The sequence below is a fragment of the Dermacentor silvarum genome, chromosome 6 (genome assembly GCF_013339745.2).
Source record: "Dermacentor silvarum isolate Dsil-2018 chromosome 6, BIME_Dsil_1.4, whole genome shotgun sequence".
Classification (NCBI taxonomy): domain Eukaryota; kingdom Metazoa; phylum Arthropoda; class Arachnida; order Ixodida; family Ixodidae; genus Dermacentor; species Dermacentor silvarum.
Window position 1 is genome coordinate 187233731 of NC_051159.1, and position 24307 is coordinate 187258037.

General features: G+C 48.6%; 1 protein-coding gene across 2 annotated transcripts in view; it reads left to right on the forward strand.

The window, feature by feature from the left end:
* Window positions 1–24307, forward strand: part of LOC119457109 (nephrin) — a 423265-nt gene that overhangs the window by 48976 nt on the left and 349982 nt on the right. For both annotated transcript variants that reach the window (XM_049669958.1, XM_049669959.1), the window contains 2 exons: window positions 19441–19557; window positions 20305–20508. In XM_049669958.1, the coding sequence (XP_049525915.1) occupies window positions 19441–19557; window positions 20305–20508 (321 nt within the window). The remainder of the gene's footprint in view (window positions 1–19440; window positions 19558–20304; window positions 20509–24307) is intronic.

Genomic DNA, 24307 nt, shown 5'->3' on the forward strand with positions numbered 1-24307 from the left:
CTGGGCGAATGCACTTTATCCCCATCAAAGATCCCTGTGAAGATGAGGTGCGCGCGGGCGGGCACTTCGCCCACGTCGCAGGTCGCTTTCAAGATAAGGGTGCGCGGTCGCGCTGGGAGCAAAAGCCGATGGAGCGCAACGCGCCACCCCTCCTCCCTCTCCCTTGCCTCGTCCCCGTGCCTCGCGCTCGACAGAGCACGCGCTTCCGGCCTGCCTTCCTCCCTCGCGTGCGCTACATTGACCCGTGATTGCCGGCTCACCCTCGTACGCTTTCACTCGCACACAGCGTACGGCGCGCGGCGACGATTTCATCGCCGTTGGACTTTACACGGAACCTCACGGCAACTGCGACGACAGAAATGCGCTTGGAGTGTCCATATAATTGCCATCGCAATAAAAATAAGGAGATCGCATGCACTGTGCAAAATCGATGTAACCGAAGCTTTCTTGCTGTTTGCTTTGATTGACGATAGCTAGCGGTGATGTTGACGGCGAATGTTTAATTTCTGCAACGTTTAGTCCAACACGAGAGGAGAGAGTTGATGTTAAAAATTACCTTGCGTGCACCACTGCTCTTTGTCTGCGTAGTACACAGAGGACACAGGGGGAGGTATTTGCTTGAGGCATTGTTGTGCGCCATACTTCATAACATCTGAGAGGGTTGAGCATATTAATTAGCTCACATGGCGTGTGCATCGCATCAATGAGAGGCCTTCGTCCTGCAGTGGACATAAATATAGGCTGATGATGATGGTGCACCGGAGAATATCGGTCTGTGCTAAACTGGGCGATGAAACACGGGCGATGCTGGATTTTTAACAGCGGACCTGTCTAAGCCGGGCGTAATGTGTCTGCTGAATCCAAAAATGTGGGCCGATCCTGGCGGCCGTATGAAAGGGTCCAAGCGCAATGGCACATACTCCTGTGAACTAACGAAGCTGAGCCTGGCTAAGTCTAGCTAATCTTGCGGGCCGGGGTTTGGTGAACCTTCAACAGCGTCTAGTTGGAGCTCGAACCAGGTTGACCATCGGAGAGGGCCCGGCAGGTAAGACGAGGCGCCGTAGAAACAAATAACACGCGTTTATTACATGGTTACGGGTGAGCGGTGTGCTCCAAGGAAAACATACAAGAAACGTTCAGCATGCATGCACGCTAGGGCACAGCAGAAGTGTTCTCCACGTGGCTGCTGGCTGGCTTTCTTATACCCTCCACCATCTGGGCACTCTCCCCCTCATCTCTCCCCCACTGCAGGACAGGGAAAACCAGACGAAGTAGATAGAGATGGTGGGTAACCGTAAGGGGGTGAACGTCCTCAGCGGGGGATGAGAGGTGTTGCAAGGCGGCACGACAGGTTTCGTCTCTGACACTCGCGACGGACACGTCTGTTCATGTTGACGAGCGAGATCGATAGGCACGCCGACTTCCCATGCGTTTGCACGTGGCCGGGCATGGCCGCTCTAAGTGAATCGTAACAGACTGCACGTGGTACGGGCATGGCCACTCTAATCGAATCGTAACACTAAGCATGGTTGGGACTACTTAAGCTTAGTTAGTCATCGGTAGGCAATTGAAAACCAATCAGTAGCTAATCGATCAATAATAAATAAATTCCGGAAAATGCTGGGCATTACTATTAGTGCTTAGCCTAGCCCAAATACGTGGCCGTTACGTTGTGATAGCCAATTGATAGCGAATCAATATCTAATCGATAATCGACAAATAATATACAAATTCCGGGAAATGCTGTGGATGACTTAGTAGTGTTTCATCATCATCATCATCATCATCATCATCATCATCAGCCTATATTTTATGTCCACTGCAGGACGAAGGCCTCTCCCTGCGATCTCCAATTACCCCTGTCTTGCGCTAGCGTATTCCAACTTGCGCCTGCAAATTTCCTAACTTCATCATCCCATCTGGTTTTCTGCCGACCTCGACTGCGCTTCCCTTCTCTTGGTATCCATTCTGTAACCCTAATGGTCCACCGGTTATCCATCCTACGCATTACATGGCCTGCCCAGCTCCATTTCTTCCGCTTAATGTCAACTAGAATATCGGCTATCCCCGTTTGTTCTCTGATCCACACCGCTCTCTTCCTGTCTCTTAACGTTAGTCCTAAGATTTTTCGTTCCATCGCTCTTTGTGCGGTCCTTAACTTGTTCTGAGCTTCTTTGTTAACCTCCAAGTTTCTGCCCCATATGTTAGCACCGGGGCATGGAGTGGTGCCTGACACCGGCAAGAAAAAAAATTTATATCGCCGAGAGCTAGTGGGGCTATACTAGTTCAGGTGCAGCCAAACTAGGAAGGCCCACTAAGCTACATCAAAGTCACTCCCTCGCCAGAACAGGAATTGGCCTCCCTGGTGCAGTATTCGGCCACTACCTCCCTCATGACTCCGACAATTAACCCAAGGCCCTCAGTTCCCAGTGGCTGCGGAGCACCTGACCAAGGCAGCGGTCAGACCTGCTACGCGGCAGAGGGTGCTAAGAATCTCTGGGTCAAGACAGGCCGCCAATGGAAACTGAACCTGGCAACGTTCACCACGCGCACCCTCTCGAGTGAGGCTAGCTTAGCAGGACTATTTGAAGAATTATCAGGGATTTCCTGGGATATTATTGGCCTTAGTGAGGTTAGAAGAACTGGTGAGGCTTACACAGTGCTGACTAACGGCCACGTCCTCTGCTACAGAGGTCTTCCAGATAAGAAAGAATCCGGGGTAGCATTTCTAGTGCATAACATAGCGGGCAACATTGATGAATTCTACAGCATTAATGAGAGGGTAGCAGTCGTCGTAATAAAGCTGAATAGGAGGTACAAAATGAAGGTAGTACAAGCCTATGCCCCAACCTCTAGTCACGATGACGAAGAAATAGAACAGTTTTATGAAGATGTTGAACTAGCAATGAGAAAGGTGCAAACTCAGTATACTTTAGTCATGGGCGACTTCAATGCAAAAGTGGGGAAAAGGCAGGTTGGTGAGCAAGTAATTGGCAACTGCGGCATCGATTCTAGGAATGCAAGAGGAGAGATGTTAGTAGAATTCGCGGAAAGGAATAGGCTCCGAATAAGGAATACCTTCTTCAGGAAGCGCAGCAACAGGAAGTGGACCTGGAAAAGCCCTAATAGAGAAACAAGGAATGAAATAGATTTCATACTCTCTGCCGATCCAAACATAGTGCAGGATGTAGAAGTGTTAGGTAAGGTTAAGTGCAGTCACCATAGATTAGTGAGGTCTAGGATTTCTCTCAATTTGAAGAGAGAGAGAGAGTGAAATCAGTCAAGAGGAAACAGGCCAACCTAGAGGCACAGTAAGGGTAAAAGCAGACCAATTCAGGCTGGTGCTTGCAAACAAATATGCAGCTTTAGAAAAGGAAGATAAAAACAACATAGAGATAATGAATGAAACCGTAACTAGTTTGATCTCAGAAGCAGCAATTGAAGTGGGAGGTAGGGCACCAAGGCAACCAGTAGGTAAGCTCTCCCAAGAAACAAAGGACCTAATAAAGAAACGACAGAAGATGAAAATGTCCAACTCAAGAGATCAGATACAATTCGCTGAACTGTCAAAACTAATCAACAAGAAAAAAGTAAGGGATATTCGAAATTATAACGTGGGAAAGATTGAGGAAGCCGTAAAATATGGACGCAGCATTAAATCAGTAAGAAGATTGCTTGGCATAGGACAAGGCAAGATGTATGCACTGAAAGATAAACATGGTAATATCATCAGCAATTTCGATGACATAGTAAAGGCAGCGGAAGAATTCTATACTGACCTGTACAGTGCCCAAAACAGCCAAGCTACTTTCATTCAAAATAGTCATGAACCGGATACAGAGGCTGCTTCTATAACTAGCGCTGAAGTTAGAAGGGCCTTGAAAGACATGACCAGGGGAAAAGCTGCTGGAGAAGATGGAATAACAATAGATTTAATCAAAGATGGAGGAGATATCATGCTTGAAAAGCTTGCGGCCCTTTATACGCAATGCCTCACAACTTCATGTGTACCAGAGAGCTGGAAGAACGCCAACATTATACTAATCCATAAGAAGGGAGACGTTAAAGAACTGAAGAATTATAGGCCCATTAGCTTGCTTTCAGTATTGTATAAAATATTCACCAAGATTATTTCCAATAGAATCAGGGGAACACTTGACTTCAGCCAACCAAGACAACAGGCTGGCTTCAGGAAGGGATATTCTACGATGGATCATATCCATGTCATAAATCAGGTAATCGAGAAATCTGCCGAGTACAATCAACCTCTCTACGTGGCTTTCGTAGATTATGAAAAGGCATTTGATTCAGGGGAGATACCAGCAGTCATAGAGGCATTGCGTAATCAAGGAGTACAGGAGGCATACGTGAATATCTTAGCAAACATCTACAAGGATTCCACAGCTACCTTGGTTCTCCACAAGAAAAGTAGAAAGTTACCTATCAAGAAAGGGGTCAGGCAAGGAGACCCAATCTCTCCAATGCTATTCACTGCATGCTTAGAAGAAGTATTCAAGCTCTTAGACTGGGAAGGCTTAGCAGTGAGGATCAACGGCGAATATCTCAGCAACCTTCGGTTTGCAGATGACATTGTCTTATTCAGCAACATTGGAGACGAATTACAACAAATGATTGAGGACCTTAATCGAGAAAGTGTAAGAATTTGGTTGAAGATGAATATGCAGAAGACAAAGATAATGTTCAATAGCCTGGCAAGGGAACAAGAATTCAGGATCGCCAGTCAGCCTCTAGAGTCGGTAAACGAGTACGTTGATCTAGGTCAATTACTCGCAGGGGACCCTGATCACGAAAAAGAAATTTACAGAAGAATAAAATTGGTTTGGAGTGCATACGGCAGGCATTGCCAAATCCTAACTGGGAGCTTACCACTGTCGTTGAAAAGAAAAGTGTACAATCATTGCATTCTAGTAGTGTTTAGCCTTGCCCAAATACGTGGCCAATACATTGCGATAGCCAATCAATAGCTAATCGATAATCGATCAATAATTAATAAATTCCGGGAAATGCTGGGGATGACTTGGTAGTGCTTAGCCTAGCCCAAATACGTGGCCATTACCTTGCGATAGCCAATCGATAGTGAATCAATATCTAATCGATAATCGACAAATAATCTACAAATTCCGGGACATGCTGGGGATGACTTAGTAATGCTTAGCCTAACCCAAAATCCCGGCCACGGCGGCCGCATTTCAATGGGGGCGAAATGCGAAAACACCCGTGTACTTAGATTTAGGTGCACGTTAAAGAACCCCAGGTGGTCCAAATTTCCGGAGTCCCCCCCTACGGCATGCCTCATAATGAGATCGTGGTTTTGGCACGTTAAACCCCATAGTATAATTTTTTTACGTGGCCAATACCTTGCGATAACCAATGAATAGCTAATCGATAATCGATCAATAATGAATAAATTCCGGAAAATGCTGGGGATGACTTAGTAGTGCTTAGCCTAGCTCAAATACATGGCCAATACCTTGCTATGGCCAATTGATAGCTTATTGATAATCGATTAATAATCAATAAATTCCGGGAAATGCTGGGGATGATTTGGTAGTGCTTAGCCTAGCCCAAAAGCCAGGACTACCTAGGTGCCCATCAGCTCCGCTATCTTTTTAGCATTGCGCCTCCAGTGCAAGCTACGCAATTTTTTTTACTTGTGGAAGTGAACCACGTGGTGAACCGTGCGATGAAAAACAGCGATATCGGCTTTTCTTCGGGAAATGTGCCACGTTTGCTGTGGCGTGATGCAGTTTGCGCAGTAATACAGCGACGATATTCACTAATTTATGCGTAGGGAAACTGACCACATTGTTTGTTTGTTTGAAACAATGCTCAAACAGTGCGACTGAAAAGGACACACAGAGAAACAAATACCACAGCACAAGCGCTGACTGCCAAATGAATTTTATTCAAATATAGGGACACTCCAAGCGCATTTCTGCCGTAGACCTGGTTGTGGACTTCGCTGTGAGGGTCCGTATAAAATCCAAACATGGTAACATCGTACGCTGTGTGTGCGAGTGAAAGCTTGCGAGGGTCAGCCCACGATTGCAGCTCAATCTCGCGCGCATGAGGGGGAAAGGCGGGGCGGAAGCGCGCTTCTGTCGCGCGCGAGGAACGGGGGGAGGGAACGGCGCGCGTATCGTGAAAGCGATCTGCGACGTGGAAAAAGTCTGCGCCCGCGTGGGTCCTATCTTCAAAGCGATCTGCGATGTGGACTAAGTTCAAGTAGTGCCGGTAGCTTCCTATGCGATGTGCTTTCGACGTTTAGTTGGCGTTTTGACACTCCAGCGTTTTGACAGCGAGTTCCCGCGGTGATCGTGCGAGGTTGTTCATGTTTACCTGTGCATGCGTTGCACCATGCTTGTTAATTTAGTTAGTGAGCGAATGTTTGCAAGTTTATACGGCCGATAAATCTACCATCCTTAGTTCGTATAGTGATCTCCCTCATTCTGGAGGTTGTGCGGCAAGAGTTTGCCAACCTCGGTTTTCCTGCTGCCTGCTCCATCTCCCGAGCTGAGGCCCGACTGGTGCCGACAGCTGCGCCTCGCAGCGATCTGTATTCCCGTCCCAGATACCGCAACCCTACAGAGTGTAGAACTCCGGACGACAAGCCTATTTGCTTTCGTTGCCACCGCATTGGCCACGTCGCTCGCCACTGCCGCACCTCCTGGACATCGCCGCATTCGAGCTACTTTTCCCCGTCTCCTCGCCCATATGCCGACCCTCGCCCCTACTCGCCTCGCCGTATGCCTTCTAGCTCTCACGTATCCGTCGATGACAGTCGTCCCACTCGCTCGCCGTCACCTCAGCGCCGTCGGTCCCCGTCGCCCCAGCCACGCCGCTATTCGTCGCCGACCAATTATGGACCCTCCCGGACGGAAAACTAGGCCACGCAGCTCTTGGAGGTAGTGCTGCATCACGTTCGTCCTGTCCAAATCCTCCGTTGACGCTCCTCACGAACACGAACCTAATTGAAGTAGATGTAGAGGGTGTCCCGTTGACGGCATTGATTGATACTGGAGCCCAAGTGTCCATAATGAGCGCTAACCTATGTCGTCGCCTCAAAAAAGTTCTTGCGCCTGCCGTCACTCGAGCCGTACGCGTCGCCAATGGCGCCACTGTTGCCGCCTGTGGTATGTGCACTGCTCGCGTAGGAATTGCTGGCCGCCAAGTTCCCGTCCTGTTCTCCGTGCTGACCAGTTGCCCTCATGACCTAATCTTCGGGCTAGACTTTCTGACGACGCATTCTGCCCTCATCGACTGTTCCACCGGTACGCTGTGCCTCGAGCTTCCTCTTGTTTCCGACGTTCGCCCCGAACAACCGCACACCCTATGCACTACAGCGTTTGTTCGGTTACCTCCAAAAGCCCTAACCTTCGTCGAATTGGCCTCAACGGCAACCGTGCCTGATGGCGACTATGTCGTCGCCCCTATTCGTGATGTCCTCCTGGCGCGCGACATCTCTGTGCCACACTCCGTCGTTACCCTTGCCGCTAATCGGATGTGTCTCCCCGTTGTCAATTTTGGCTTGACGAAGCAAGTGTTACCTGAAGGCATAGCGGTGGCCACGCTCCGGTCAGTGACAGACGACCACGTCACTGCTTTTGCAGCCGACGCGTCTCCAGATCCTCCTGATAACCCGCAGGATGCCTTGAACCTCGACGGCCCATTACGTCCCATGGTCGCTCCGGACCTCGCCCCTGGCCAAGCAGCCGCCCTATATCGCCTTTTGCTTTCCTATCGCGACATATTTGACACTGACAATCGCCCACTTGGTCAGACGTCCCTTGTTAAGCATCGGATAAACACTGGTGATGCTGTTCCTATTCATCGCCGACCGTATCGCGTGTCCACGGCAGAGCGGCAAGTTATTCAGCAGGAAGTCAACAACATGCTCGCCAAAGGCATTGTTGAGCCCTCGTCGAGCCCTTGGGCGTCGCCGGTCGTGCTCGTCAAAAAGAAAGATGGCACGTGGCGTTTCTGTGTTGATTACCGCCACCTAAACCGAATCACTAAAAAGGACGTTTACCCGTTACCACGAATTGACGACGCTCTTGATTGTCTTCACGGTGCCAAATACTTTTCGTCCATTGACCTTCGATCTGGTTATTGGCAGATTTCCGTCGATGACCAAGACCAAGAAAAGACCGCTTTCGTCACTCCAGATGGCCTCTACCAATTTAAGGTTATGCCGTTTGGTTTATGCAATGCCCCCGCCACGTTCGAACGGATGATGGACTCTCTGCTTCAAGGTTTCAAATGGTCAACTTGCCTTTGTTATCTCGACGACGTCCTTGTGTTTTCTCCTACGTTTGAGACGCACCTTGAGCGCGTCGCAGCTATCCTTGACGTCTTCCGCAAGGCTGGGCTCCAATTAAACTCATCGAAGTGCCACTTCGGGCGCCGACAGATTACAGTGCTCGGCCATCTCGTCGATGCTTCCGGAGTACAACCCGACCCGGAGAAGGTTCGAGCAGTAACAGCTTTTCCTGTACCTCAGTCTGTCAAAGACGTCCGGAGTTTTGTGGGGCTTTGTTCTTATTTCAGACGGTTTGTGAAAGATTTCGCAGCAATCGCTTGACCACTCACTGAACTTCTGAAGAAAGACGTGCCTTTTACGTGGGGTTCCCCTCAGGCTGCCGCATTTACACGCCTTATCACGATTCTGACCAATCCACCGATCTTGGCCCACTTTGACCCGTCCGCACCTACAGAGGTCCGAACCGATGCCAGTGGTTATGGGATCGGCGCAGTCTTAGCGCAACGACAACAGGGACTCGACCGCGTTATAGCCTACGCTAGCCGGCTCCTGACAACTGCAGAGCGCAACTATTCGATTACCGAGCGCGAATGTCTTGCTCTCGTCTGGGCTGTTTCAAAGTTTCGCCCATATTTATATGGCAAGCCCTTCTCAGTAATCACAGACCATCATGCGCTGTGTTGGCTTTCGTCGCTCAAGGATCCTACTGGCCGGCTCGGTCGTTGGGCTCTCCGACTACAAGAATATCCCTACACAGTGACGTACAAGTCGGGACGCCAACACCAGGACGCAGATTGCCTCTCTCGCTGCCTAGTCCAAGACCCGACCTCTACGTCTGATACTGACACCGACGCCTGCGTTCTCTCTGTTTTTCCACTGGTCCATGTCGCCGACGAGCAGCGCCGTGACCCGTCCGTGCGTGTCATCATTGACCACCTGGAATCGTCACTTGCCGACAGCTCCCTTCGCTTATTCACACTTCAAGATGGCGTACTCTACCGCCACAACGTTCACTCCGACGGCCCAGCATTACTCCTTGTGATCCCTAAGCACCTTCGCTCGGCTGTTCTCCACGAACTTCACGACCTCCCCACTGCCGGTCACCTCGGTGTATCACGTACCTACGACCGGATCCGCCGACGCTTCTTTTGGCCAGGGCTTGCTCGCTCCGTTCGAAGATACGTAGCTGCGTGTGAGAAATGCCAGCGACGCAAGACACCGTCGACGCCCCCTGCTGGGTACCGTCAACCAATTGACATTCCCGCGGAACCATTCTTTCGGGTTGGTTTAGATTTAATTGGTCCTTTTCCTCTTTCTACCTCTGGGAACAGGTGGATCGCTGTGGCCACAGATTACGCCACGCGCTACGCCATCACCCGAGCGCTCCCTACAAGCTGCGCCACAGATGTTGCCGATTTTCTTCTACGCAACGTGATTTTATTACATGGAGCTCCGCGACTTCTCACAGACCGTGGCCGGACATTCCTGTCAAAAGTTATCGCGGACATCCTGCGGTCCTGTGCCACGAGGCACAAGCTATCCACGTCATACCATCCGCAAACAAATGGCCTCACGGAGCGTCTTAATCGCACTCTCACAGACATGCTCGCGAAGTATGTGTCTTCCGACCACACTGACTGGGACCTCGCTCTACCGTTTGTCACCTTTGCGTATAATTCCTCGCACCACGATACAGCCGGTTATTCGCCATTTTTCCTTCTGTTCGGCCGAGAACCAGCACTGCCCCTCGACACAAGCATCCCTGTTCATGCAGCACCCACCAGTGAATATGCACTTGACGCCGTCGCCCGCGCTGCCCACGCAAGGGAAATTGCCCGTGGCCGCCTTCTGCACTCCCAAGAGAGTCAACGGCGTTTGTACGACCAGCGACACCACGACGTGCACTTCCCGCCTCGTTCTTTGGTGCTTCTATGGTCTCCGTCGCGTCAGGTCGGCCTGTCAGAAAAACTGCTGTCTCGTTACACAGGCCCCTACCGAGTGATTCGTGCCGTGACTCCCGTCCCCTACGAGATCGCCCCTGACGCCCCATCTGCTTCCCAGTCCAGTGATATCGTGCACGTTACACGACTGAAGCAGTATCACCCTCCCAGTGATGACATTTAGACGCTCCGGGACGTCGCTTCTGCCGCCGGGGGATTATGCTACACGCGTGTGGTATTTGGTTGTTTGAACGAGGCGCGCGGGCGCCTAGGCGAAGAAGACGAACTGCTCTGGGCTCTCGAGCTATCGGCTGATCTGGCCAGCGCTGCAGCTATCTTTTGTAAATATACTGTAAGCACATCTCACGTACTTCATCGTTCTCATTTGTATATAGCCATCATCATCCCTGTTTCTCTTCTTCTTCGTGTTTGAGCCTCGGCCGTGCCGGTGGAATAAACGGGTCTGCCAGTGCTGCCTGTCCTGGTCGTCTTCCGTCTTTCAATACTTATAAATAGTCTCCTGTACTTAATTCTTCGTTCGCGTAACACTATACTTCGCTATCGCAATCGATGCTTCGCCTTTCGGGCGAAACTGCCTACATTTTTATTTGATGAACGCCAGCCTTAATGTATTCAGCCCAGAATAGGCAGGCCTACACAATTACATGTACATGACACAGTCATAGTCTATCATCCAAACGTGCAATTTCATTTATTGCGATAACAATTATATCGACACTCCAAGCGCATTCCTGCCGTAGCCGTCGTCGTCGCCGTGATGGTCCGTAGAAAGTCCAAAGGCGATAACACGTTGCCGCGCGCCGGATGCTGTGTGTGCGGTGATAGCGCGCTAGGTGAGCCGGCGATCACGGCTCAATCTCGTGCGCGCAAGAGAGGGAAGCTGAAAGTAAACGCGCTGTCTTGCGTCGTGCGAAAGGCCGTGGGGTGTCTGGGGAAGGGGGGTTGTGGCGTTGCTCTCCGACAGCAATTGCACATTTCGCGACAGCGCGCATGGTTAACCGCCGATCGCGGCTCGGTATCACGCGCGCAGGGAGGGTAGCAGTGCGCGATGGAGGGGGACGACGTTTGACTCCGGCACCAGCTGCGTACTTTGCGCGTTATCTTGAAAGCTTTTTGCGGTGTTTTCGTCGCTCATTTTGCGTTGAAGCGATACGCAGCACGGTCGCTTCCCTCGCTGGTGCTGCCGCGCTTCCCGACGCCAGCGTTTTGGTAGCGCATGTTTGCGGTCATCGAGTGTGACGGCTTCATGTTTGCCTGTGCGCGTTTACACCATGCTTGTTAACTTATTTAGCAAGCGAATATCTCCAATTTTATACAGCCGATAAAACTACTATCCTTACTTCGTATAGCTGTGTACTAATTTCCTAGCGCAATGGATGCCTCGTCTTTCGGGCAAAACTGCGGCTCTTTCTCTTTTTTGATAATGCAAAAGAATGTACGCTTACACAGCTATCTCCAACCTTTTTAATATCATCATCAGCAGCAGCAGCAGCAGCAGCATCATCAGCAGCAGCCTATATTTATGACCACTGCAGGACGAAGGCCTCTCATTGCGATCTCCAATTACCCCTGTCTTGCGCTAGTTGATTCCAACTTGCGCCTGCAAATTTGCAATCACCCCACCTAGTTTTCATCCGTCCTCAACTGCGCTTCCCTCCTCTTGGTACCCATTCTGTAATTCTAATGATCCACCGGTTATCCATCCTACGTATTACATGGCCTGCCCAGCTCCACTTTTTCCTCTTAAAGCCAACTAGAATATCGGCTATCCCCGTTTACTCTCTGATCCACACCGCTCTCTTCCTGTCTCTTAACGTTAGGCCTAACATTGTTCGTTCCATCGCTCTTTGTGCGGTCCTTGACTTGTTCTCGAGCTTCTTTGTTAACCTCAAAGTTTCTGCCCCATATGTTAGCACCGGTAGGATGCAATGATTGTGCACTTTTCTTTTCAACGACACTGGTAATCTCCCAGTCAGGATTTGGTAATGCCTGCCGTATTGTAAGTTGATTAATTAATTAAGAATAATTATCTAATTAGGCGGAATGTAAAAAAATAATCTGAGTATCCCTAAGCGACGGCAAACAACATTACCTTGGTTCTGTCCAGCTACGTAGCACCTCCATATTTTAAATGTTTTGCCCAAGTTAAGTGAAACACCCTCTATACGGTCGCGTCCGAATCCCCGCAGGTATAGGAGATTAAGCATCGTAATAACTCCTCTCAGTATTACTTACGATGTTGCACCACTTTCTCCAACTTCCTGGCCTAATGCAGTCGTTTTGATGATGTTGCGGTACTTGCTAAACGCAATGTTGATGTTACATGCATGTCTAAGGGATGCGAAGGCCCTTATTAAAGACGGTAGTCTTTCTTTGGCTATCTAAACGCGAAAAAATTAGTCCGTCTATCATTCGATTCAACCTGCTAGCCAAACCAGCGAAGCTACCAGCAGTGGTGGCACGGTGTTATACACATCAACATTATACAGCGCAATGGAACCTCAGGCCTATTTGAGGCAAAATATATGTACATAACCGGGATCCGCAGCGTTCATTTAATTAAGAATACACATTGGGCTGGTTTTTACGTTAATAAATGAAAAATCAACGTGTTAGAAATGGTGTCGAAGAGACGCTAGCCGGATTTAAGCCAGCAGTGGGCCTCTTCGATTATCAGTCCCTGACAGTCCCGAACTGCTTGAGACTGCTGTGCTGCATTCGATTTTGCTCGGACAGCTTCCGAAGCTCCGCCCACTAGTCCGAGTGTTGTCAGAAGCGCGTTCGTTTTTTCACAGACCGGAAGTTCCGGACTGCCCGCGGACTGTTGGAGCTGTCAGCAGATGTTTGCTCGGACAAGCGCAAGCAGCTAGCAGACGACGGCTGTCTTAAAAAGATGCGCGCGGTGTTTGACGCCATGTTGTGAAAGATTCCCCGGTACTTCTGCGTACTTTGCGCGGTCCATACGGCAACTACTGTGCATTGAGTTATCGCTTCTGTTGCATCGTTGCTTTGTGTGCCATCATGCAAGTTCTTTACGACCGTCTAATTGCTGCAGCTTTAGTCTTCGAGTTTTTTAAAGAAGCACAGCGATCATGCGCACATGCTTGCTTTTCTTAATGTGTTTCACAAAATCTGTCATGCTCATTGCTATATACGTACGCAGTAAGCAGGTAAATTTTGCTTTTCAGGTAAGTGAAACTAGCGTGCGAGAAATCGTATATTGCATGTGCCTATTTCACGCCGGTGGCTGGGGTGGTATACAATAGGAGCTTCGTGGATTGCTGTTGACATATATGTTGATCCCTTCTGCTACCAAGTTCGAGCGTTTGATTTTTGACGTGCAGGATTAGTAGACGGTGTACACGCGCTCTCTCACGCGTCGGGCCTTAAATTAGCAGACGGTCTCGCGAGCTTTGAGGATGTAGGCGGGTGCTTTCTGCATGAACAGCGACGTGGCACGACCATGACTTCGGAGTCTCTCCGCAGCAATTTTATGGCCAATAAATATATTTTACCACCACCACGATTTTGCTTACGTCCATGTGGGAATTCCACTTAAAAAAAATTAAATTATGGGGTTTTACGTGCCAAAACCAGTTCTGATTATGAGGCACGCCGTAGTGGGGGACTCCGGAAACTTGGACCACCTGGGGTTCTTTAACGTGCACCTAAATCTAAGTACACGGGTGTTTTCGCATTTCGCCCCCATCGAAATGCGGCCGCCGTGGCCGGGATTCGATCCCGCGACCTCGTGCTCAGCAGCCCAACACCCAAGGGAATTCCACTTAAATTTCTAAGCTGGCTGGCGCGACGTAATAAACTGCGCTCTGCGAAAACGTTCTACGCGCTCAGGCTACGATTCCACTGTGCTAGCTTCATGGTTGTGTCGGTGACGTGGCCTCTGAGACTGCACCATTTCGGAGGCCACGCTAATGAAAACTCTGAGTGGGGGGCTATCTACGAGTAGCAAAGAGCAGACAACGGCAGCCAGGAGAGTGATTTCCGGTCGCGGTGCTTCGACCGAAATCTCGGACAGACCCCGACAGCTGGATCACGTGACTGTGACGCGCTCTTCTGTCAGGGCTAGTCAGACCGGAAGCCGCGGACGGTTTGCGGTCAGTCCGGGATTGCATAATCGAAGAGGCCCAGTAATAAAATGTCCCAACAGATGGCGCGAGAGCGGGGTGAACGCGGGAAATTTGAATTGAATTCAGCAAAACCTCCATTGCATCCATCATGGGAGGAGTGAGAGGGGAGGAGAAGAGCATGAAGGGCTGGAGGGGGGAGAAAAGAGGGTGTTACGTATCAGGGGTGGCAGAAGACTATCGTCTTTCGACGTCATTTGCAGCGAAGCAAGCAGATATGCGGCCATTTTTTTTTAATCCTAAATACCTTTTTAGTTACTCTTGAGCGTCTCCCTGAACCTTGCGTTTCACAAAGGTTATTCTCATTCTAGATCCATGTTTGGGCTATGGCCACGCGACTGACGGTTGTAATAAAACTTCCCATCAGCAGCAGCCAAACAGAAGGATTCAAGTTGTATGAAAGCATGCATACGCACTGATGTTCTTGTTATGGCGTTCACTTCGCTTTTCACTGGTGCTTTCTACTCCAATGCAGATACTGTAAGGATCAAGTGGTCACTTGAATGCACTTCAATACTGCGTGTCGTATGTGTATTGCAGTTTTGTGACACACAACGAAGTTTCTTGTTCGCTTATAAGATGCATATGAGGCTTATTGGGCTTGTTCGAGCGCTCACTGAGCACACGGCCGTGGCATCAATTCGATAAAAAAGTTCGCAGTTTCCAGAAAGGCGTGAAAGGCGAAGAATTGATAGCGATATCACAGTATTAAACGACCACACGAAGTAAGGTTCGTAACTTTATTGGCTGTATAATTTGCAGCAAACATTCGCTTATTAAATAAATTAGCAAGCATGGTATCACGCTCGTACAGGCAAACATGAACAGATCTCACTCGATGACCGCGAGCACTAGCTTTAACAACGCTGGCCTATCACGGCGATGGTGACGACGACGGCGAAAGTTCACCCAGAGTGTTCGTATAATTGATCGCAACACAAGAAGCACAATGTAGAGAAGAAAAAGCACGTAATGTCCCTTGTATGTACTCCATAAGATGAGCGTCCGCTAATAAAAATCACAGTTTCGCCCGAAAGCCGGAGCATTGGTAGCGTAGCAATGTATTAGGCAATTACACGAAGTAAGCTTCATTGTTTTATCGGCCGTATAAATTGCAGTAAACATTCTCTTACTACCTAAATAAGCATGCTGTCACGCACCCACCGACAAACGTGAACAGAAGTCACTCGATGATCCCCAACACTCATATTCGCAATGCTGTCGTTAAAAGATGCGCCGGCAGCGATGAGCGATCGGCTCATGCTGCCAGTCGCTCCACCGTGTCTGCGAATACGCGACTTCCAGCACCAGCCGCGCGGGAAGACAATGCACATGAAGCTGCCAACTATCTCGACTCGCCCAAGACATGGCACCAACCGCAGATGGCCTCCAACATGCAGTGCGCGGGCCGTGCACACGCTCATCCGCACGGACAGTAATGTGCAGAGAGAGAGGGATTGTGAAGAGGCACTATTTTCTGCAACCAGTTAGCGACCTTTGACCACGGCCAAGAGTCAGGAGAGGACGCGCGCTCTCCTCATTCATGGCTGGGCTTGGGGGCATAGAGTTACTGCATATGCTCCCTACGGGAGTAGAGTTGCGCATAGGTCCGTCATCTTACCCGCCGACGCATCCGTGTTAATCAGAAAAGCCAATCCTGTTGAATGCAGGATACGGCGCGGCTCTGCTGCCGAGTGTGATTGCTCCTTCATTCCCCGAAGGCCAGGTGGCGCGGCGGGCCGCTGCGCACTAGGGTGCCTCGATGCCCAGCGCCGCCGTCCAGGGTGGATACAACCCCGCTGGCGCCGCCATATTGAGTCACACGAGCTGAGACTCAGCTACGCTTGCGTTCATAAATAGTGTTACTCGCGGCGCACTTCCAAGTGCTTTGCCTTGATGAGGATATTTTTATCGGTATCGCATCTGCACATCTTTATAACCAATAGCCGTTAACTCCTCGAAGGTCCAAGACGTAAATGTATGGCGCCGGGAACATGCCCCAAGTTGCCTAATTCAATCACATTTAATATGCCGTGTGTATCCTTGAAATAGGCACTATTTTTTTTTTTTTTTGCGCTTCGATGCTTGGTATATAAGGTTTGCGACCCCCTGTGTGTGGAAGTTTTTCTTTTTCGCTGTTGTATTTTGGTTTACACGTGACGCCTCCTTTACCGTAGCCAGCCACTCGCGCACGGCGGTTAGTTTCCCTTGCGTTGCGCGTGCTCTTCGCGTTCGTTGCAATTATTTGACGATATCTACGCGCAATTTTGCTTTTTTTTGCCCACAAAACTGTGTGCTGACAGGATTAAGCTGGTGTAAAGATTACTGCGATGTGAAAATAAGGTTTAGTTAGTGCTGTAGTTACATGTAACGTAACTTGTCTGTGTCAATCTTGCGTAGTACACACAAGAAACCAAACGAAGCACAAAATACATTTACTTATAATGTCTAGTACAATCAATCATGAAAGGGATATGTACATGAAAAATTATATGTACTGTGTGGCGCCTGAAGGTTGTGTTGAAAGACGAGATAAAAAAAAATTCGCAAGGTAGGCTCGACACACAATCCGGGATAGTGAGAGTTTTTTTTAATTTATTCATTACATGGGGGGGGGGGGGGGGGGTCAAGTGAGTACATCAACCTTATTACACACAATATAAATCGAAAACAAGAATGCAAACAAGAAAAAGCAACCGCGGGTAATATTAATCAAGATATCCAGCCAGAATACATCAGCTACCATCGAATACGTCGCATCAGCCAAACACATCAATGGCGAGTACAGAACATTTTATAAATAACCATTAGAACACTGACAACTACATTGAAAAAATAAACAACACTGCATACATATCGCGTACAAAAACCGTAAATGAAACTAAGACACTCAAATACAGATTAGCAATGTTTTTCACTTCGAAAATATAGTCCATGATGATGTAGGGCTGTTGACTTTAACAGACGGCGCCCATCCTGTCGATTTCCCTCGTACTGGTCCTCTTCAACGTGTTTCTAAGTACAAGTAAAACAACAAAAGTGATTATTGATATGAAAAGTTGCCTTGTATATACAGAGAACCCATTACAGTGCTTAAAAATAAATTTTCGTAGAAGTAATGCTGTATTACCTCGCTTCACACGTTTCGAAGAAATGCACAGGCTACAACAGACACCATGCCAGAAAGCGCCGAAACATTTTGGTCCCATGATGCCCCTTAACTCTACTACACCTGGGCATACCGTGCACAGGCATTTAAAGACCGTCACAGTACCCACTACGATCGGGAATGAGCACGAATGACCATCGGCTTACGAGCACCACGTTACAAATATATTCGTCTAAAAAATCAGCTATATAACGTAACAACCTGAGATCCGCAAGATATCTGCTGAGAAATCAGAGAAAATCACAATGCTTCGCTTGCCACGTACACAACAGCCGCTCTCCCCACAAGAAGCACTGCGTTCTTTAGTCCCAAATAAACAGTAGCGAAAAAAGAAACTGAGAAAAAAAAAAAAGAAACAAGAGACACACGATGTGTGCTTCCCGTGATAAAGTAAAATAGGTGGTTTACATGACGATTTGTGGCTAATGTAAGACTATTTCGCGGCGAAGCATCTTCGTCAGTCCATAAAATAAGGGTACTACTCGCATAGACTGCGCTGATCAAAACGGCAAAAGCCTATGGGACGCGCGCTCGCAAACCATAGGCTACTCAGCATCGGTGCAGTGCTTAGTTCGTGAGCGAACGTAGGTACGTGAGCGAGGATCAGAGAATACTTTCTTATTTATGAAAAACACGATGCGATAGTCTAAACTTTCTTGACATTTACCTCGCAAATGTAGGAGCTATCCGTTGCCTTCCAGTGATACCGCTTTACTTGGGCTTCCCATCTCTTCCTTCGCTCTGGGTCCCGGGGGAAGCGTAAACAACGAAGCCCTTTACGCGTCGATCCGGTGCACTTTGGAACACAACGGCCCGTCATGTCGACTCGATGCACTTGACAAGCTTGTCATTCATGCGGCTGAACACTGTCCAGCAAGTAGAATCGTCAGCGAAGCATCTGCGCGCACTGTGTCTCGAACTAAGCACCGGCACCAAGCACTCGCAACCGCTCGCTGTGACTCAAGATGGCGTCGCAGCGAGAAAGCGGCGGCGCGGGTGCGGTCAAAGGATGGCACCACCCTGAACGGCGGCGCTGGCATCGAGGACGGTGGCGCGGCGGGTGGCAGTGCAGGCCATAAGAACTCTATGGTGCAGGCGCAGCCGTGAAATTGGCTTTCCCTCAAAAGGATGGTTTTTGCGCATGTGATCACCAGATTTGGCGAATAGGGGTGCGTGCGGCGCGTTCAATCAGATGCCCAACTCTGCAGCCCAAGGCGAGTATATGCAGTAACTCTATGAGGGCAGACGCACATGCGCCATCTAGCATGGCCGTGCCTCCGCTGCAGCGCAGCGCGCGAAAACACTGCGCGCGCATCAGGCCACCATCCTTCTCGGCTCTCTATAGCCCGCTTGCCTTCGCACCTGCAGCACACGGCGCGCGGGCCACTCGTTCTTACCACACTCGAACGTTATACTGAACAACACGGCGGCGGCGATAATTTACCTGAAGCGTCCATATAATTGATTTCGCAATAAAATCGTGAAAGGCACTAACGGCACGCCTCTGTTTATCAGGACAATGACCACGATCGAAGCGCTTTGCTCACGTTGAGAGGTCGTCTGTCAAAAAAAAAAAAAAAAAAATATGCCCCAACGGTCCCGCAGACGAACCGGCTGTTGTTCATATTCACGACATTCTATAATGGTAGGCTTTACTGAAGCGTTGGCAGCTATCACAGAAACTACAATGTGAAAACGTTCGTCCTTTTATGCGACACAATATGTGAGGCGTGTAGGCTACGTCTAAGCGCAGACGAGGGATGAGCGTGTCGAACCCACGCTGTTGCTGTGAGATTGGCCAACGATCAGGCGGTGTAAACGAAATTTCGCGCAAAGGCAAAGGCTAATTCTCTGCGTCCTTCTATCCTTTTCTCATCCCGCCAGTGCCTCCCAACGAACCAATCATCACCGACCAGAATGGGGAAATCCTTCCGAGCAAGAGCATCATCGGGCCATACAACGAGGGAGATCGTTTGCTACTGGTTTGTCAAGTTGAAGGAGGTGAGTGGTCAAAGTAATTTTAATGCGAAAGCATTATGTTCCCCAATAAGCGAAAATCCAACGTTGGCGGTGGCGTGACCCAGCGATGGTACCAATGCCGACGGGGCAAACAGTAAAAACACATAAAAATGCTAGCATTGTCGTCAAATTTCTTAGGGAGGTAAGCAATGTAAATTCATGTCTTTTAAAAGAACATTTGGTACATTTCTGTCTGGGTGGGAATCGAGCCCAGTCCTCCGGGATGGGAGACGAGCAGGCTTCCCTGACGCCACGGCGGCTCCACGGTTTTGGCTGACTAAAGGTGTGCTTAGTGCGTGCGTCATCGCACACGTCACGTCGCAGCCATCTGGCTGACTAAAGGCTTCATTAAAGAGACTATAATGCCTTAGCATTCCCACACGTAAGCAGTCTTAAGTGTCTCTGACGAATTATCTTTATGTCCTTTTACAGAGTTCACTTAAATGTATGCATTTACATTTCAAGATGACTTATGCTCGTAGTAGTTACCTCGGTACCAATCGCACCCCAACCGCTACAGAAGTGAGCATTGGACGTAATTTCTTGCGCACCAATAGATTGGCAAAGGGCTCACACCTTGGGAGCGCGCATTAGAGAGTTGCCAGAGGAGGAAACGCACTCGTTATCCGCGTATGTGTGTTGATCGTGACATAGGGAATCGTCCAGTACCTAAATGTATCCACTGCATTCACGTCGCTACTATACGTCGTGTCCTTACGATGACCACAGGCAGTCCTCCGCCGGTGGTCACGTGGTGGCGCGAGTCGTTCCTGCTGGACGACCAGTACAACGTGACCTCTCAGGGGATCTCGAGGAACGAGCTGCTGCTTCCCTCGCTGGGCCGCAACGACCTCATGGCCACTTTCACCTGCTTGGCCACCAACAACAACATCTCCTTCCCGGTCTCCGCCAGCGTTACAGTGGACCTCAACTGTGAGTGCCTCCGGGGCGGGATATTTTTTATATTTCCTTGCTTGTCTTCTTTTCTTCCAAATAAAGGGCGTTCGAATAGTAAAATTTCCCGATGGAATCGAATGCGAATATTCAAGAAACACTACTTTAGAACATCTTTCTTTTTTTTCATTTCTAAACAAAGTAAAACATAGCGCTTTTGTGGGGTCAGTTTGGTAAAAAGTAAAAAAAAAAAGGCTTATTGGCCTTGTTTCATACATGTGTGGAATGCCTTTCGCAGCTTAACGTCCGGTCAACTGAGAGGCTTGTAAATTCAAAACAACTGCCTCCGATTATCTGGTGCACCATGACAACGACAGCAATGAAACGAGGAAGCAGCACCTCACTATAGGTGCACTTAGCGTGTGGATTTCGTTGAATGAGAGAAGTATTACACTACAGCCTCGCGCAATGTGCTAGAGTTGTTCAAACATGGTGCGACTGACCAAATATTAAATTGCTTCGTCTCAATCTACTCAACGAATTCGTCTATCAGCTGTCTAAAAGCAAGGTATTCTCACTTATTGACTCGATATTATTGAGCTGGAAGCTACCTGCCTATGCGTTCGCTTAGCAACTGGTACCTCTGACCAACAACCGTGGCTTTTCTGCAGCGGGCTCATTCGAAATACTGTTCAGTCACATCGGCCTTTGAATCAAGACTCGAATAACTATTATTCCTCATATTCTCACGGAAACTATTATTCGACAGTTTCTAACAATGGATGCTGAAATCGAATAGTAGATTCTCTGATTCGTATTCGAAATTTTCAACATTCGCACACCCCTTTCAAAATATCCATTCAGCAGCACCACCCAACCTTATTTCGGTGGGGGTGAAATGCAAAAACGCGTTTGTGCTTAGATTTAGGTGCACGTTAAAAAGCCCAGCTGGTCGAAATTAATCCGGAGTCCTCCACTGTGGCGTGACTCATAATCAGATTGTCGTTTTGGCACGTAAGATCCTAGGATTTAATGTATTTAATGAGTAATACATTTAATGGTAGTCATAAAGCTCTAATTTGAACATCACAGACGCAACTTGACCAGAAACGGTACACGAGGGTTGCAATGTGGGCAACGCATCTCGAAGAGGTTTACGGTAGCGCTATTAAAAGACAGTGACACACACACTGCGCTATGTGAAAATCGCCGTGTGTGTGTCTTCTTTTGTCCTGTCTTCGCGCTACCGTAAACCTATTCCTGCGGAGTACATTTGCCATTATTCGCGCTCGTATTGGAGACACGCCATTTGTGCCAATGAAATAACCACCTGTGCAGAAGGAGAACGAATAACAATGAGCGTGATTGACGTATGTTTACAGCAACGGAGCAAATCGCGCCCAGCATTCAGGTTCGCAGCTTGTATCAGGTAGCTAAGGGTTTAAATATTTATGAGCAGCAGATCCTAGGGCTCTCTCCGACTACCGTCGCGGCAACCGGGTATCCGCTCACGATCAGCCCTTATGTGTGAGGAGAGATCGCCTCCGGTGGGTCGCAGCAAATTACCGCGCCGCTCTTTGAAAGAGGGAGTCCGGTGATTCCATCGCCTGCAATACGCGCGCACAGGACTCTGCGAAAGGATCAAAGCGGTCTTGATGGCAGCCTACAAAGGGCCTCTAAATTGGCTTGTGCAGCCGCTCGTCGCCGTCTTTGTGGCGATGTATCCGCGTAGGAGCACCTTAATGGACAATGTTTTCCTCCACATGTTCGACATGTCTATACGTGACGCTACGCGTCCTGAAAATTTGTCAGAAATCTTCGGAGTGCACTTTTCACTTACCGTTGCATCTTTCTTCTCCTTCTTTTTTCTTTTCCTCTTTCTTTCTTTCTTTCGCGCCACTCTTTCGCTCAAGAAGCGTGAGTTGCCCTCTGTCGTGCCCAACAACCCATATGATGACAATGAACCTACTGCGTGAGTTCTGCAGCTAGCGTACTCTTCTTACTTTTTGTCCCTTTTACAGCCAAGGAGTTAGTGCGACTAGAAGTGCACAAAAACATGACACGTCTGTTTTCACGCTTTTCTAAAGAAAAGAGAGTAGATCACACACGAAATTTATATTGAAAGGAAATGACGTGAGAAATGTTCAGCGTCATGTGCAGGCAAATTTGAAGTGTGTGTTTATATTTAGGAGACAGCCAAAAATTTTTAAACCCTAGTTTTCGACCTGTTCAGAGGCATTATATGAAGCGCCTACACAGTTTATCCGCTGCCCTATGAGGGTCAAAGAAATCAGCCATTTAATATTTGCAGAAAATCGGCGCCATGCTATATGTACGCTGTACCCAAAGTATGCAGTGTGTGAGTTAATTATGTGCTTCGCAGACCGATAATGTCCAAATGTGTTTCTCGAAGTTAAATGTGTATAAAACAATACAGCCTTTGTGAAAAAATTCTTTGACAAGTGCTCGAAAGCACTATACGGTCATATTATGCTACGATTACCTGTGTCTTGGAAAAACTACAAGTTAGACCAAGTGTACAGTCGCCCAAATCTTTAAATAGCGTGCGCGAGCGGCGACTTTCTGTGCGCCAGCACCTTAAATAAGGAACAAACTTACAAATGACTATGCTATCTTCACGAGCTTTGTGAGCATTAGTTATCCTCAAGCGTTTCGCAAGTTCGTCCCATCGTAACGCACTGTACGGCAGAAAAAAGAAATGTCACAGGCCTGCGCAGCACAGTCACAGCGTAAGCTGGAGAAGTGGCTCCATAAGAGTTTAATTTTTTGCACCAAGGACTACAGCGTCTTCGCAGCGAAGTCTCTTTGCGCCGTGTTCTAGGGAATAGTTTCAACTGTCCGCCCGGCGTCGAAGGTGAGATGTGGATTGCGCTGCAACACGTCGATCTCGTTGCCTGGTTGCAGCCGCGTGCGTAGCTATACGATTCCCTTCTTCAGCAGAGGTTTGTACCTTGCGTGGAGGTGCCATAACGTGTACCGAAGAGTAAACACAGGCATCCAGACTACGTGGCGCACATGTCACATCTCTTGACCCGTGGCACGATGCGATGCTGTTGACGATGATGATGGTTTATTGTCATCCGCTTCGAAACGGGATGGTGACAAATAGTCACCTAGCCTACTTGAGTTAACCAGGTCCAGCTACAACCAACTGCTACGTGTCGGGACACCTGCTGAAATATAGCACAGCTGCAATGTAATGTTCGCACGTATCGATGCTACGTGGCGTGCATGTCGCGTCGCATAAGAAATGGCACGATTCGATGCTAAATGATGACAATGGTGATTTAATGGCATTCCATTTGAAACGGGACAGTGACAGTCACCTAGCTTGATATGTTTCATCAGGTATGCTATACATGTATTTCATTATTGCATTTTTGTATACATCTCCTTAATCTTTTTTTTTTCTTCCTCAAACCTTCCCTATGTACAACTACCTATGCAACTGCTACATGGCGTGTCACCTGGTGTATTAATATGCAACTGGGATATAATTTGTCAACGTAACAACGCTCTGCGGCGCGCTTCTCACATCGCATGACAACAGGCACGCTACGATGCTAATGATGATGATAATGATTATGGAATTATTGGCATCCGCTTTGAAACAAAGCGGTGACAAAGAGTCACCTAGCCAGCTAATGATGGTTATGATTATTATTTATTGGCATCCCCTTTGAAACGTGGTGGGGACAATGCCACCTAGCCAGATTGATTTAATCAGGTACACAACATATATATATTTGCTAGCATTTTTGTACACATATCATTAAACTTCTTTTCCTTCCTCGTACCTTGTACCGCTACCTGTGCA